The sequence below is a fragment of the Marmota monax genome, unplaced genomic scaffold (genome assembly GCF_021218885.2).
Source record: "Marmota monax isolate L192 unplaced genomic scaffold, Marmota_monax_Labrador192_F-V1.1 WCK01_AAM20220418_F8-fsc00038, whole genome shotgun sequence".
Lineage (NCBI taxonomy): Eukaryota > Metazoa > Chordata > Mammalia > Rodentia > Sciuridae > Marmota > Marmota monax.
This window is the reverse complement of record NW_026692498.1, coordinates 13,880,340-13,898,393: the sequence shown is the minus strand read 5'-3', so window position 1 is coordinate 13,898,393 and position 18,054 is coordinate 13,880,340. Positions and strand designations below refer to the sequence as shown.

Here is an 18,054-nt window from a genome sequence, read left to right as displayed (position 1 = left end):
CTAGGATTAGAATCTGGCTTTTAAACTGGGAGTGGTATCTTATCTCTGAAAAAAAGACATGCAACGTTTCCTAAAACCTAATTATATTTCCAAACCATGAAGAGAAAAATTCACATTGTAAAAGAACAATTCGGAGAAATAAAAGAAAAGGAATAATTGTAATTACATAATATTATTAAACACCAGATGCCCAATGAATGTTTTAAATTTTTTTTGCAAGCAATACACAATTAACAGACTAAGCCTAGTGAGGATTTTGCTTTTCCAACAGCCTTCCTGAATGCACTGTTGACCTCTTTGTTCCTCAAGCTGTAGACCAGGGTGTTCAGCATGGGGATGATCATTGTGTAGAACACAGATGCCATCTTATCTGTGTTCATGGAATGGCTAGAATTTGGCTGTAAGTACATGAAGGCAATGGTTCCATAGAAGATGGAAACAGCTGTGAGGTGGGACCCACAGGTGGAGAAGGCCTTCTTCTGTCCCTCAGACGAATGCATCCTCAGGATAGCAACTAATATGAACAGGTAAGAGCTCAAGATGACCAAGAGAGTGAAAAAAGTATCAAATGCTGCCAACGAGAAAAGCACAATCTCGTTTGTGTAGATATTAGAGCAAGAAAGGGCCAAAAGTGGGGGAATGTCACAGAAAAAGTGATTGACCACATTGGAATGACAGAAGGAGAGATGGAATGTGAAGGCTACATGGACAGAAGCCTGCAGAAGCCCACAGGTATAAGAAGTGGTGACCATCAGGACACACACAGTTCTTGTCATGGTGGTGGTGTAGTGCAGGGGCTTACACACAGCTGCATGGCGATCCAAGGCCATCGAGGCCAGCAGGAAACTCTCAACAGTGACAAAGGCTGCAGAGAAGAACATCTGGGCTGCACAAGCATTGTAGGAAATGATCTTATCTCCTGTGAGAAACCCCGCCATGACCTTGGGAGTGACAGCTGAAGAATAAACGCAGTCCACCAGAGACAGGTGACTGAGGAGGAAGTACATGGGAGTGTGGAGACGGGAGTCCAGCAGGATCAACAGGATCATGCCCAGGTTCCCCACCAGAGTGATGAGGTAGATGAGGGTGAAGACCATAAATAAGGGGACCTGTAGCTGGAGGGCATCTGTTAACCCCACCAGAATAAATTCAGTCACCTCTGAGATACTTTCCATGAAAGCTGTTGGGAATGATCATGAGAAAGACTTGACAAGATGAACAAACAAGTCTTTCAAGTTGTGCACCATGAGAGCTGAAGTGTCTCCAGGGACTCCTGCTCATATGTAGCTTCTTGTCCATGCAGGTGTCTGTGAAAGCAGCTGGACTGAAGGCTGGGCTCTGGCTGGTTGAAGGAGGTCCTTCCTCTCACAACAAGTGTTATAAATGGGTTTGGAAGGTCATTGCTGACTGAGGTTATCCTGGAGGTCCTCATTTCAACTACAGGGCTCAATTTAGCTTTTCTGATGCATTCTTCATGATAATAAAGCATCTAGAAGTCCTTTTCACTACTTGGAATATGTTGGTAATACTCTTTTCTAAAATATATACAAAAACAGTTAATCATCAGAAAGTCCAATCTGGACAATATTTGGTTACTCTTTGGTGTATGATGCTAGAAAAATCTGTCAAATGCATATTCAGTGTCTGACAGGTCTCTCCCCAACTTGTTTATAATAAGCTGAAAATATGCAATGACTTGAGGCCCTGCTCTAGGGACACTCATGCTTTTATCTCTAATTCATGAGCCTCCTAAATTGGAATTTCCTTGTAAACAAAGCTCCCCATAGAGTGTTTGTAATGTATCCACACCTGCTTAGTGAAGTCTTCATGTCTTCTGGTGCCTCAAAATGGGTGGAAAATTTTTTCAAAATGTTGAAGCAAATATTTATTGCTTTCTTTTTTTATGTGGCAGTCATTGTTTTCTTGTACACTGATGTTTTCCATTTCCTGCCATTGCCCATATCTTTGCTTTAATTCTGGGCAGGTAGAACAGAGAAGGCAGTAGAGTTCCATTTGCTCTGTCCTAGAAACTCTGTGTCCTCTGCCAAGCCATCTTTTGTGGTGCATCTTGTTGTACAGACCCTGGGCTGCTCAGGTGCCAGCTCATAGTGCTGCTGTGATTATAGCATGAGAGGTCCTCTCAGCCCAGGAGACACATCTGACTGAAAAACTGAGTGATCCTAATCTCCTCTGGACTAACAAACTGCCACATTCAAGGCAGGGATGATGTAGCCCCTGTTGCTGAGGATAGCTATGGTGAATGTAATGTGTCCCTCCCTCCAGGCTCTTATGTGATAATAAACATGAAAGTTCTTTGAAAACATGACACTAACATTTTCTTCTTTATTTTCAACCAAGAGATTTATTGGGGGGGCTGCCTGAAGGGGAAGAAAAGGAGAGGCAGAGAGCAGAGAGAGGAGAGGAGGAGGGAGGAGAGGAAGAGAGCAGAGAGAGAGGAGAGAGAGAAGAGGAAGAGGGCAGAGTGACACCATAACATTTTCAAAAGAAGCCATTGGAGGCATTACTTAGCTTATCTCAGCTTTTCTCAACTATGACAGGATATTCAGCTAACCATATTGAATGTCTGTACTTTGACATTCTTAATGAAAGCAGTCTAACCATCCAGCTGGTCCAGGAGATGTTTCAAGAGCCACAACCCCTGAAGTTCACAAATGCAGCTGTAATTGCTGCACCAGTACTCCTATAGCACATTCAAAATGCAAGAAACTGAGGAGTGTGTTTTTCCCTTGAGTCTGACCCCATCACCCCAACTATTAGTACAAGGCAAGGCAGTGGGTGTGAATACCTGGATGCCAACGAGCAGCACTATAGGGAAGAGAGCAGGAGACTAGGAGTGAGGAGACCAACAATAAGTGCCTGTGCTTCTGCTGTTTACCACACCTGGTGTTATTTCCCGTTTGTTTCCATTTTTTAAAAAAATGGATAGGCATTTTATTGCCCTTATACTTCTACCGAGAAATGATTGTCAGTTTTCATAATACTTACTTTTGTTTGGGAACAGATGAAAAGGTATCTAGACCATTGTGTCAAAGTCCACATCTGCAAAAGCAGGAGAGTCTCTTTCCCCACCGTGGAGCTCTGTGCTATGGCACAGAATGTGGGCTGTGCTCTTGCAGATATCAAGCAGAGATGGCAGCTTTCCACAGGAGTCTCAGGGAAAACAGTGCCACGAGAGCAGAGATCTCTGGAGACCTCTACTCCCCCTTGACCCTGTCTGGAGCTAGCAGAGGGTGGTGGTGCCTTTTGGCTGAGAGTGCTTCTGCGGACACAGTGGATAGAATCTTAGAGGAACAAGGGCCCAATCAGTCAATGAGCTGCATCGCAGTCATATTAGGCTATAAAATAAAATTGTTGATAAAGTCTCTGGTTTCAGTGAAGTGAGGATCTCATGCAATCTTTCTCACCTCTAGCTTTTTCTCAAAGGTCTAGAATCTTCCTGGTATAATTTTTCTTTGATTTAGTCTATTTTTTAAACAAAATATCTATTTGTCTTTCCACTTCAGAGGTAGTATGGGGCTATTTTTGCCCTCATTTTAAAACAATTTTTTGTAAGTATGTAATAGTCCCATTTATGGCATATATATATATGTATATATATATATATATATATATATATATATATATATATATATATATATTTACATACACATACTATATATGCATAAAGACCACCATCATGCAAATCAGAGTAAGAGCATATCCCTCATCTTAAATATTTATCTTTTTTCATTATTGTGGGATCATTCAAAATGCATTTTGGTGATTTAATACATGCAATGTGTTATATTAGTTAATAGTAACTCTACTGTGCAATTGTGTTATGATAGATACGAGGAATAAGTTAATCCTTCTTTTTAAAATTTAAGAATGTATCCATCTTTTCCTCTCCATTTTTTCATCTCTAATCCCACTGCTTGAGGTAGAATTATCTCTTTCATCAATGCAGTCAAGTGTAGTTTTGTGATTTAGAGTTGTGTGGCCATGTGTATTAACTCAAATTCTACTTCTATCACCTATTGCACTTTTTGAACTTGGCCAATTAATTAGTGTTAAGAAACTTGAGTATATCAATTGGGAAAATATAGTAATAATATTCTTTATCTCTCACAAGAGAAGCATGCAGGTGAAATGAGATATAGAAATCTAAGCATGATATGTAACATGTATGAAGAAGGGAAGAAGCTTAAGTGTTACCACTTTATCACCTATTAAAACTGATTTTGGAAGTGGAAGAAAAATAGTAGTGCTGAAATACTACATCTACTTCCTACATTTCTCTGAATCTTTGAAGTTGACAGAGTCATCAACCCTCTCTATCAAGTGGACAAGGGAATCACCAGTGTGTGTCATTCCTGAGTTGAGGTGTAGTGAAATCTGTGCACAGCCCATCTGTTGTCTTTCATTCCACCAGAATAGCTGAGGAGTCTCTGCTCCCGAGGGAAGAACTCCAGGAGATGAAGTTCCCATTGGGTTGGGTGTTTGAGTGAACATGTTGAGAAGGACCAAAACTGTCCTAGACACCATGTGCTGTGCACCTAGTTGCAAAGTAAGAAAAAATTCTTGTCATATTCAGTCATTGGGGTATTGACTTTATTTGTTCATGTATGTGACAAAATCTATTCTACCTAATATCATATATAATAAACTATAAATCTTTTAAAAAATTCAGATAAGTTTTTGGGAACTAGTTCCCTTATGCACACTCATTTTATTTTTTTACATAAGAAATTTGTCATAATATAATTAACAGAGCAGAACATTCACCAATTTTAAATGTAGAGTTTTATGACAGTTGGAAAAATAATTCAAGAACATCTTCAACATCTGCAAAAGACCCTGAACTTATGAGCAGTGGTTCCTGTTTTGTTATATTTCTACCTAATCCTAGGAAACCAATCACTTACATTTTGTTTCTACAGAGTAGCTTAGAATGGACATATTATATAAATAAAATCATATGATGTGGTCATGGTTATTTTATACTGTTTTCTTCATTTAGAGTGTTTTCATGCTTATCCATTTTGTGCATGTATTTGTACTCTCTTCCCTTTTATTGTTGAATATTGCATTGTAAGTACTTATCATATTTTATTTATTCCATTCATCAGTGGATTAACATTTTTCCTACCATTTACTTCTTAAAATGATACCATCTGTATATAATATTTGTGTGGGCTTGTTTTCATTTCTCTGGGGTACACATTTCAGTGTTAAATTGCTGGGTGTAATGGCAACTGGAATGGTTTGCATTTTCACTCCAAATCCCAGTGCTGGTGACATAACCCCAAATGCCATGGTGTTTGGAAAGTAGGAATTTAGGGGAGGTTTTTAGGTGATAAAGGTTTGCCCCCACTGATGGATTAAGACTGCTAGAAAATATATTTGAAAGAGTAGGTTTTCTATCTTTTGTTCTTTTCCCATGCGAATGCAGATGTTGTCCAGTACTATATAGATGTCCATTTTGCTCACTGATAAGAAAGGCAAATGATGTATACCACCAGAATACTTCACAGTTTTAATATAATATCCACCAAATGCTAATGTAATTCTTCACAGACCTAGGAATAAATTCTTGAAATTCATATGGAAAAACAATGAACCTAGACTAGTCCAAACAATTCTAAGCATTAAGAACAATGCTGAATGCATCAACTACTAAATTTCAAATTGCTCTCTAGAGCTATCATAATAAAATCAGCATGGTATTGTCACAGACAGACACATAGATCAATGGGATTGAGTATAAGATAGGGATGCACCCACACAGATATAGTCACCTGATTCTTGACAAAGATGCCAATGCCTTTTAAATTAATCCATGAAATGGAAAAGGGAAAAAGTACTCCCAAATTTATCCTATAAAAGCAGTATCACCATGATACCAAACCAGAAAAGGACATATTACAAAAAGAATACTACAGATGTGACTCCACTGTCTATTAACTTCTATAGATTTTGATGGACAGTCTGCTGTCAGTCTGATTTTATTATTTTCAATACTTTTTTCCAGGTATCACAAAGTTTTCCTTCTCTAATTTTTTATAGGTCTATGTTGAAAATTGTCAGTCTGATCTGCTTGTTTTCTAAAATACTTTTCAAGCTTTCCATCCTTTTATTAAAGGAGTATTTTAAATACTATTAAAATTAATATCTACATGCTGATTCTGACTTCAATTTTGTTTAGGTTCATGTTTAACCCATCCATTAAAATTTTGTACTTTTTTTTTTGATGATTTAAACTTTATCTCCAAGGCTTTTATGTGCTTTAAAAAAATGACATCCAGCAATGATTAATGCGCACTTGTTTTTCTTCTTTCACTTATTAGCTATTCTTGTTTAATTTATATAATTCCTTCATAATTCATGAATATTTTAAGAACCTTAGTTTTAATGTTTGTGTGTTGCACTATGATTTATTTCTCTTGATATACAATATGTATTTTCTCTTGGGTCTAGTTGATTCTGTTCCTTATATTTCCTGACTCTCATGGGTAGAATCTCCTACATTTAACATATTCTTAATTATTTGAAAATTCATTTCATAAAAACCTATTTTGTTTTTTATTAACGTAGAAGAGATCTCTATTTCTTCTAAGCTTTAATGGCCCAAATTATTAATACTCACATTTCTTATATTAGTGAATCAGTTTTGACAGTGGTAGTTTATTTCTATTTTTTTCCCACAAGTGAATAATCCAGTTTATTTTTTTCCTAGAGATATGAGGACTGGTTAAAGAGACAAACAAAATAGGGCTTCTGATCATTGGAAGAAATCAATATAGATTTCATGCTCTTTTTCTCTAGGGAATCTATCCTGAATGTGTATACTCCTTTTTTTTTTTTGAGAGACTATTGTTATGGAGGGCTCAATAGTTTCTTTATTTCTATGCTTTGTAAATCATAGACTCATCTCTCATTTACAATTATTTGTATTTATCTGGACAACAAATTTGAAACAAATTTGATATTTGAGCTCAGTTACAAATTTATTAATATATGCTATGTAATTGTATATGTTTAATGCAGTGGAAGAAGATTTTTCTGATTACTTTGTATCAGATGTTTCATAGGCAACTCCTGATGGAAATTAATTTGTCCCTGATTAAAAATACCAAAGCATGACACAATAAATTGACTTGAATTAGTTAACCTTTTAACTCCCTGATCAACAATGTTTAGTCCAATAAAAACATCCAAAATTATTTGCCTGTTTAGTGATAACATAAAGAATATCCCTAATGTGATTATTCATGGGGATTTTTTCCATTAGTATTTTAGTACGGTTGATGAGACGCACAAAAACGGTCAGGGTTGTCAACACATTTTCTGGATAACACAGAGAAGAATTGAGATGATTCTGTTTCTGTGATCAGATAGTTAAATATTTCTTACTGATTATCTTAAAGGGACAGAGCAATTTGTCCCTGTTCTGCTTTCCTCAGAAGGTTCTTGCCTTCAGGAATGTGTCCCTAGGTGGATGGGTATAGGCCTGTCTGCAGGTCCATGTTGAAAAATATTTTAATATAAAGAAGTAGAGAAAAACAGTGAGGCAGCCCATTAATAGAGAGTAATAGAGGGATGACATGGTCCAATTCTTCATTCCTTTGCTAAAGGTGTAATAAACATACATTTATTTCTTTACAGAAAGAAAGGTATTAAATACCTGATATGACCTATTCACTAAAGGTCACCCAACCCCATGGAGTAGACAGCATTATTGTGCACATAATAAAAGCAGAGAAACAGAGGCACAGAGTAATTACACAATTTGTACACGTTGCACCATTTTGGGGACTTTATTCTCCATTATTAAATTAGTACAGTTTGAGGTGACTTCTTTAGAGAGAACTCATGAATCAGTATTCTTATGTTTGTTAGGCAGCTGGTAATCTCTTCTCTAGATATTTGTCTTCACATTGAGAGTTCCTCAGAGAAAACATGTTCTTTGATCTGGCTTTGCATGGACTGACAGCCACATTTGTGAGGTCTTTTTGAGAAATAAATATCCTTATTGTCAGCATCTAACTCTACGTGTAACATATGGTAATGCTTTAGAAAAATATCAGTCCTCATGCCCTCAGCTTCCATCTGGCTGCTGACCCAATGGACACAGAAGAGTGGGGTCCATTTCCTTTTACTCCATTTTCACAATTACAAGTTTTCCTAAAAGTATTGGCCATCCTAATCTTGACTGTTGTTGGTTTGATTTGCACTGATCATGTTCTACTCTTTGAATTTCATGATGCTCCATAATCTTGCAGGTTGCCATGTGGGTTACATCCTTAGATATGGGCTTTGGGTTTAGTTAGTGAAAACATGCCTGGTATTTATAACAATGGGCAAACAAAGAGAGAATATTGTAAATTGGATTAACAGATGTCATTCCCCTAGGCACATAAAACAAGGAGCCCTTGAATCCTGTGATCAGTCATTAACACATCCAATTTGGTGCTGATTCAGGTATTCAGACTCAGCTCCCTTGCTCCCACACATTCACTCACTTCCTCACTAGGGTAACCACCAATCACATATTTTCTCATCATTTAATTTCCTATTACATTTCACTAATTGAGTGAAGCAAGCATTTTAAGGATTCATAAAATAATCTGAGCCCAGTGAAAGAAGTATGAACTGATGCCAGTGCTTCTTACACTTACAATTCCCCTTTAATTTTAGTCCTAGAGTTTGCTTTTTAAAATAGGAAACTCAGTCCTGGTTTTGATTTTGATCGTGCCAGATTGCATGCATGTCTCTGAGTGACCAACAATATTCTTTCTTTTCTTTGTATCACACCTGAGAGAATTTCCTGTCTTTGTTGATCTTGACCCTCAGGACCTTGTGAGATGATAGTTTTCCAGCTGCTAGTGTGGGGAAAAACCTTCCCTTTCCTCTTTCTCCTAAATCTACTCCTGGAAATATTGTAGACATAAACTCCCAATTTTACAAATTTGTCATTTTTATTTAAAAACATAGAAGCATCTACAATAGAACATATTGTTATACAATAAGTTTGGTAGACATGACTACTATGTAGAACTCAGGTAAGGATTAAATGTCAATATATTTGGAATAAACTCTGTTCTCTGAGCTCTGTTTCTGATATCTGAAATTGTCAGATGAGATAGATTTGGATCTATGGTATTTTTAATTATTCAAAGTCTTTATTGGGCTTTCTGTTATATTGACACTCAGATGCAGATAAGGAGTGATCATCTTGTGAATTTATGGGCTTTACAAGGAATATATAATGATATTATTTTGAATTATATTCTGGTATTTTGTACTATGACAATCTTACAAGGTTATTCTTAGGCGAACAAACATCTGAGAACTATGGCTCTATGCTGTATATGTGAATCATAATGTTATTTTGCATTTTAAGACTTAAAAACATAAGCCTGATATCATGTACATATGAAGATTACATGCAAAGGACTTCATTCTAATGGTGTGTTAATGTCGGATCCTATTGTATCTAGGATTAGAATCTGGCTCTTAAACTGGGAGCGGCATCTTATTTCTGAAAAAAGACATGCAGATTTTCCTAAAACCTAGTTATATTTCCAAATCATGAAGAGAAAAATTCACATTGTTAAAGAACAGTTAAGAGAAATGAAAGAAAAGAAATAATTGAAATTAAATAATATTATTAAGCACTAGATGCCCAATGAATGTTTTAAACTTTTTTGCAAGCAATACACAATTAACAGACTAAGCCTAGTGAGAATTTTGCTTTTCCAACAACCTTCCTGAATGCACTGTTGACCTCTTTGTTCCTCAAGCTGTAGACCAGGGGGTTCAGCATGGGGATGATCATCATGTAGAACACAGATGCCATTTTATCTGTGTCCATGGAATGACTAGAATTTGGCTGTAAGTACATGAAGACCATAGTTCCATAGAAGATGGAAACAGCTGTGAGGTGGGACCCACAGGTGGAGAAGGCCTTCTTCTGTCCCTCAGACGAATGCATCTTCAGGATAGCAACCAAAATGAACAGGTAAGAGCTCAAAATGAGCAAAAGTGTGAAAAAAGTATCAAATGCTGCCAATGTGAAAAGCACAATCTCATTTGTGTAGATATTAGAGCAAGAAAGAGCCAAAAGTGGGGGGATGTCACAGAAAAAGTGATTGACCACATTGGAACGACAGAAGGAGAGATGGAATGTGAAGGCTACATGGACAGAAACCTGCAGAAGTCCACAGGCATAGGAGGCGGTGACCATCAGGACACACACAGTGTTCGTCATGGTGGTGGTGTAGTGCAGGGGCTTACACACGGCTGCATGGCGATCCAAGGCCATCGAGGCCAGCAGGAAACTCTCAACAGTGACAAAGCCTGCAAAGAACATCTGGGCTGCACAAGCATTGTAGGAAATGATCTTATCTCCTGTGAGAAACCCCGCCATGACCTTGGGAGTGACAGCTGAAGAATAAACGCAGTCCACCAGAGACAGGTGACTGAGGAGAAAGTACATGGGAGTGTGGAGACGGGAGTCCAACAGGATCAACAGGATCATGCCCAGGTTCCCCACCAGAGTGATGAGGTAGATGAGGGTGAAGACCATAAATAAGGGGACCTGTAGCTGGAGGGCATCTGTTAACCCCACCAGAATAAATTCAGTCACCTCTGAGATATTTTCCATCAAAGTCAGGTTGGAATGATCATGAGAAGGATGTAACAAGATGAGAAATCAAATCTTTCAAGTTGTGCACCACCATGAGAGCTAAGTGTGGCCAGGGACTCCTGCTTATGTTTAGCTTCCTGATCCTGGAGGAGTCTGTGAAAGAGGTGGACTTAATGCTAGCAACAGGTTGGTTGAGGGAGGTCTTTCTTGTTACGGAAAGTGGTACAGGTAGGTGTGGAAGGTCATTGCTGACTGTGGCTCTCCTGGCAGTCCTTATTTGACAATAGGGATCATTTCAGCTTTTCTGGTGTCTGGCATTCTTTATCATAACAAAGCACTTTGGAGTCTTCATCATGACTTGGAATATGTTGCAAACGCACTAGTCCAAAATAAACCCAGAAAATTTAATCAGCAGAAAGCCCAGTCTACAAAATATTTGGTTAATCTCTGGTGTGTGATATGAGCAAAACTTTCAAATGGATTTCTATTCTTTGAAAGTTCTATACCCAACATGTTTATAATAAATGAACGTATACAATGACTTGTGGCTCTGCTCTAGGGACACTCCTGTTTTTAACTCGAATTAATGAGGGTCCTAAATTAGAACTTCATTTTGAATGAAGGTCCTTATAGAGTGTTCATAACGTATGGACACATACTTAGTGGTGATTTGGTGTCATTTGGTGCACACAAATAGTAGAACAAGTTTTTCAAAATGTTGAAGCAAGCATTTATGGCTTTCCTTTTTACGTCACAATTGTTATTTTTACATATACTGATGTTTTCCATTTCCTGCCATTGGCTATATCTTTGCTTTAGATGTGGGGAGGTAGACTAGGAAGATAGTAGAGTTCCATTTGTTCTGTCCTAGAAACTCAGTGTCCTCTACCAAGCCATCTGGTGCATCTGCTTGTACTGACCTTGGACTACTCAGGTGCCAGCTCACAGTGCTGGTGTGGTTACAGCATGAGAGGTTCTCTCAGCCCAAGAGACACTTTTAAATGTGAAAACTGAGTGCTTTTCATCTCTCCTGGACTAACAAACTGCCACATTCATATCATGGATGATGCAGCCCTTCTTGCTGAGGAGATCCAAATTGAAAGTAATTTGACCTCCCCGTCGTAGGCTCTTATGTGATAATGAACATGAAAGTTCTTTGAGAACCATGACACCAACATTTTCAAATGCAGCCATTGGAGCCATTATTCAGCTTATCTCAGGTTTCTTGGCTACTGCAGAATGTTCAGCTAACCATATTGAATGTCCAGACTTTGACAATCCTAAGGAAAGCAGGCTAACAATATAGATGGTCAAGGAGACCTTTTAGGAGCCACAACCCTTGAAATTGAGAAATTGAGCTGTAATCGCTGCACCCGTACTCCTACAGCACTTTCACGATGCAAGAAGATGAGGAGTGTGTTCTCCTCCTTAGTCTAACCATCTTCCCAGCCATTCGTGTAAGGCAAAGCAGTGAGCATGCACATCTGTCTGCTGCAGAGCAGCACTGTGGGAGGAGGGAGCAGGGAACTAGGGGTGAGAAGACCAGCAATAAGAGCCCGTGCTGCTGCTGTATACACTAACTGGGCATTATTTACTTTTCATTTTGTTTTCATTTGTAAAATAAAAAGGGTGAGGCTTTCTATGGCCCCTCAGACTTATAACCAGATATGCTGTCTCTTTTCGTAATACTTACTTTTGTGCTGGGAACAGATAAAGGATGGAACAAATCAAGGGGTATCCCAACCATTGTCCCAAGTCCACATCTGAAAACTCATCCTGCAGAAGACTCTCCTTCCCCACCATGGAGCTCTGTTCTGTGGCAGAGAACATGGGCTGTGCTCATGAAAATACCAAGCCAGAGATGGCAGCTTTCCACAGGACTCTCAGGGGAAGCAGTGCCATGAGAGTGGAGATCTCAGGAGACTTCGATTCTCACGTTGGCCCCTTAACTTGACCCTGTCTAGAGATAGCAGAGGGTGGTGTGTGCCTTTTGGCTGAGAGTGCTTGTGAGGACACAAGGGATAGAATCTTAGAGGAACAAGGGCCCAGTCAGTCAATGAGCTGTGCCACAGTCATATTAGGCAATAAAATAAAATCCTTGGTGAAAGTCTCTAATTTGGGTGAGTCCATGACCTCATGCAATCTTTCTCACCTCTATCTTTCTTAAATTTCCTTAGGATTTCCTTAGAATCTTCCTGGTACACTTTTCTTTCATTTATTCTATTTTTTAAGCAAAATATTGATTTGTCTTTTCACTGTAGAGGTGGTGCCGGGACATTTTTTGCTCTCTGTTTTTTTGGGGGGGAGGGTACAGGGTATCAAACTCATGGGCACGTGACCACTAAGTCACACCCCAGTCATAATTTTTTGTATTTTATTTTAAGACAGGGTCTCTCACTGAGTTGCTTAGCACCTCACTTTTGCTGAGGCTGGATTTTGAACTAGTGTTCTTCTTGCCTCAGTTTCCCAAGCTGCTGGGATTACAGGTGCCACTGGGCCTGGCTTTTTGCTCGTTTTTTAAAACAATTTTTTTGTAAATATGTAACATTCCCATCTATGGGATTCAAAGGCATCTCAGCACGTGTGCATAGTATGTAAAATCATGTAAATCAGAATAAGTAGCTTGTCTCTCATCTTAAATATGTCTTTTTTTGTTGTTATTTGAGGACCTTGAAAAACTTGCATTTTGATGATTTAAAATATGCAATGCATTATATGCACTAATAATAACTTCACTGTGCGATCCTGTTATGGTGAATAGAAGGAATTATTTTTTTCTTCTATCTAAAATTCAAGGGATGTGTCCATTGTTTTCCTCTCCAGTTTTTCAACCTTTAATCCCACTGATTTGTGCAGAATTATCTCTTTCATCAACACAGTCAAGTGTCATATTGTGAGTTAGAATTGTGTGGCCATGTGTATTAGCTCAAATTCCATTCCTATCACCTGTGGCACTTTGTGATCTTGGCCAATTAATTAGTGTTGACAAACTTGAGAATATCACTTGGGAAAATATAGTAATAATATTCTTTATCTCTCACAGGAGAGTCATGCAGATGAAATGAGGTATGTAGAAAGCTAAGCATGATGTGTAACATGTATGGAGAGATTAAGAAGCTTAAAGTGTTACCACTTTATCACCCTATTAAAACTGACTTCGGAAGTGGAAGAAAAATAGTAGTGCTGAAATACTACATCTACTTCCTATATTTCTCTTGAGTTTTTGAAATTGTCAGAGTCATCAACCTTCGCTTCCAAGTGGACAAGGGAATCACCAGTGTGTGTCATTCCTGAGTTGAGGTGTAGTGAGGTCTGTGCACAGCCCATCTGTTGTCTCTCTTTCCACCAGGGCAGCTGAGGAGTCTATGCTCCCAAGAGAGGAGCTCCAGGAGACCAAGTTCCCCTTGGGTTGGTACTTGAGGGAACATGTGTTGAGAGACCAACACTGTTCTAGAGACCCTGTGTTGTACAGCTAGTAGCAAATTAAGAAATAAATCCTTGTGATGTTCAATCATTGTGTTATTGGCTTTATTTGTTCTTGTATGTGACAGAATCTATTCTATCTAATATCAGATATAATAAACTGTGTATTTTTAAAAAACTTCAGATAAGTTTTTGGGAACTCATCCCCTTATCACACACTCATTGTTTTTTATACAGCCACCTTGTCATGATGTAATGAACAGATTGCAACATTCACCATTTTCAAATGCATATGTAGAGTTGTGTGACGGTTGCACAATAATTCAAGACCATTTTCAACACCTGAAAATGAGACCCTGAACTGATTGAAAGTGATTTCTGTTTGCTTCCATACCTAAGCCCTAGGAAACCACTCACCTAGGTTCTGTTTCTATATATTAAGATTAATAAGAATTGTAATGCATTCTGCTGTCATATATAAATAAAAAAGGATTAGAATTGGACCCCTTATATAAATAAAATCATATGATTGTGGTCATGGTCATTTTTAACTGTTTTTCTTCTTTTAGACTGTTTTCATGATTATCCATTTTGTGCATGTATTTGTACTCTCTTCCCTTTTATTGTTGAATATTAAATTGTAAGTATTTATCATATTTTATTTATTCCATTCATCCGTGGATGAACATTTTTCCTACCATTTACTTCTTAAAATGATACCATTTGTATATAATATTTGTGGGGGCCTGTTTTCATTTCTCTTGGGTACACATTTCAGTGTTAAATTGCTGGGTCATATGGCGACTGGAATGGTTCACATTTTCACTCCAAATCCCAGTGCTGGCAACATAATCCCAAATGCTATGGTGTTTGGAAAGCAGGACTCTGGGGGAGGTTTTTAGGTGATGAGGACTTTTCTCTCATTGATGGATCATCATAGAAAATAAAATTGTAGGACTAGTCTTCAGCTTATTTGCCATGTGAATACAGAGTTTGTCCACTAACAGAGCTATGTCCATTTTGCTCACTGCTAAGAAAGGCCAATGATGTATACTACCAAAAATGCTTCACAGACTTAAAGCAACACCCACTAAAATGCTAGTGAAATTCTTCACAGAACTAGGAATAAATTCTTAACATTTATATGGAAAAAAACAAATCTGGAATAGTCCATATAATTCAAAGCATTAAGAACAACATTGAATGTATCAGTTACTAGATTTCAAATTATACTGTTGAGTTCTCACAACAAAATCAGCATAGTACTGGCATAAACAGATATATAGACCAATGGGATTGAGTAGAAGACACAGAAACACACCCACCCAGATCATCATCTGATTCTTGAGAAAGATGCCAATGTTCCTCAAATGAATATGTGAAATAAAAGGGGAAGAATACTCCCAAATTTATTGTTTAGAAGCAGCATCACCATAATATCCAAACCAGATGAGGACATATTGCAAAAATAATACTACAGATGTGATCCACTGTCTCCTGACTTCTATACATTTTTTTATGAAAAATCTGCTGTCAGACTGATGATTACTATTTTGAATATTTTTTCTAGGCATCAAAATATTTTCCTTCTCTGTTTCTTTGTAGGTCCATGTTGGAGTTTCTCAATCTGTTGTACTAGTTTGTTTAATAGTTTTTCAAGTTTTCCATCTCTCTTTTTAAAAGAGTATTTCAAATATTTTAAAAAGTAGTATTTACATGCTAATTCGGAATTCAATTTTGTTTAGGTTAATATTTAACCCATACATTAAATAATTTCATATTTTTTGAAAATATAAACTTTATCTCCAGGGCTTTCCTGTGCTATTTATTTATTTTTTTAAAAGCACACACCTAGGAATGATCAATGAGCACTTGTTTTTCTTTCACTTATTTCTTATTCTTGTTTAATGCATGCATTTCCTCTGTGAATGATGAATATTTTAAAAACACTTGTTTTAAATTTTTTGTGTTGCATTATGATTTATTTCTCTTGAAACACAATATGTGTCTTCTCTTAGATTTGGTTGATTATGTTCATTATGTTTCTGCTACATTCAACATATTCTTTATTGTTTAAAAATGCATCTCAGGTGAACCTATTTTGTTTTGCCTTATTGTGTAGGAAATATCTGTCTATAGCTTTTACAGCTTTAATGGCCCAAATTTTTAAAACTCACAGGTCTTGTATTAGTTTTGTCAGTGTATTTTTCCCCCTTAATGAATACCCCAAATTCTTTTATCCCTAGAGACATGAGAAATGGTTATGAAGACACACAAAATGGGGATTCTGGTCATTGGAAGAAATCAATATAGTTTTTCTAATTTTTTCCCCAGGGAATCTATCCTAAATTTGTACACTCCTTTTTTTTTTTTTGAAGTAATATTGCTATCAAATGCTCGACAATTTGTTTTATTCCCAAAACTCTGTAAATAGCAAGCTCATCTCTCATATACCATTTTTACATTGTTCTGGACAACAATATTTGCAAATAATACTTGAGCTCCGTTACAAATTTATAAATATATGCTGTATAATTTATATGTGTTTAATGTAGTGGAAGAAGATTTTTCTGCTTACATTATATCACGTTTTATAGGAAATCACTGATGGAAATTAATTTGTCCCTAATACCAAAATATCACACAGCAAATGAACTGGAATTAGTTAATTTTAAACTCCCCTATCAACAACGTTTAGTCCAATCAAAAGTTTAAAATTATTTGCCTGTTTCCCAGTGACATAAAGAATATCACCAAGGTGATTTTTCATGGTAATTTTCATTCCATTTTATTTTAGTATGGCTGATGAGGAAAGTACATGAAGGTCCTGGGTTCTCAATACATGTCTTGTACATCCCAGAGAAGAATGAGGTGATTCTGTGACTGTGATCAGATAGTTAAACATTTCTTAGCTGATTATCCTAAAGTCAGACAGAGAAATTTATCCCTGTTCTGGTTTCCTCAGAAGTTGGTTGACTTCAAGAATGTGTCCCTAGGTGGATAGGTATATAAGAATGTGTCCCTAGGTGGATAGGACCTATCTGCAGGTCCGTGTTGAAAAACTACATAATATGAAGAAGTAGAGAGAAAGAGTGAGGCAGTACTCTTAGAGAATGACAGAGGCATGACATGGTCCGTTCTTCATTTCTTCGCTAAAGGTGAATTAACTGCGCATTACATTTATTTCTTTATAGAAGGCCAAGATTTGTACTAAAAACCTGGTATGATCTATTCAATAAAGGTCACCCAACCCCATGGAGTAGATAGCATTATTATGCACATATTGAAAGCAGAGAAACAGACACAGAGGAATTACACAATTTGAACACAGTGTCTCCTCTTGGGGACTTTGATCTTCATTATTAAATTAATACAGTTTAAAGTGACTTCTATAGAGAGAATTCATGAACCAATATTCTTATGTTTGTAAGGCAGCTGGTGATTCTTTTTCTTGATATTTGTCTTCTCCTTTGAGAATTTCTCAGAGAACATGTTTTGTTCTTTGATCTGACTTTGCATGGGCTGACAGCTGCATTTGTGAGGTCTTCTTGAGGACCTCATTACCTGAGTGATACATGGTAATGCTTTAGAAGGATGCCAGTCCCCATGTCCTCAGCTACCATCTGGCTCCCAACCCAATGGACACAGAAAAGTGGGGTCCATTTCCTTTTAATCCATTTTCACAATTACAGGTTTTCCTACAAAGATTGGTCATCCTGATCTTAATTGCCATGTTGGTTTGATTCACATGGATCATTTTCTATGTTTTGAGTTTCATGATGATCCATAAGCCTGCAGGGTGCGATATGGGCTACATTCTTAAATATGAGCTTTCAGTTTGGTTAGTGAAAATATACATATTATTTACATTAATGGGACAAACAAAGAGAGAATACTGTGGGATGGATTTACAGATATCTTCCCCCTAGGAACATAAATAAAGGAGCCCTTGAATCCTGTGATCAGTTATTACAGATCCTATT

The 18,054-nt window shown here is 37.3% G+C and overlaps 2 protein-coding genes across 2 annotated transcripts; both read right to left on the bottom strand.

Moving 5' to 3' along the window:
* Positions 1-230: 230 nt before the first annotated feature.
* On the bottom strand, positions 231-1,175 carry LOC124092741 (olfactory receptor 5B12-like). The gene has a single exon (XM_046444545.1). The coding sequence runs from the start codon at positions 1,173-1,175 to the stop codon at positions 231-233; it is 945 nt and encodes a 314-aa protein (XP_046300501.1).
* An 8,549-nt stretch (positions 1,176-9,724) lies between these two features.
* LOC124092740 (olfactory receptor 5B12-like) lies at positions 9,725-10,669 on the bottom strand. The gene has a single exon (XM_046444544.1). The coding sequence runs from the start codon at positions 10,664-10,666 to the stop codon at positions 9,725-9,727; it is 942 nt and encodes a 313-aa protein (XP_046300500.1). The 5' UTR covers positions 10,667-10,669.
* Positions 10,670-18,054: the final 7,385 nt, after the last annotated feature.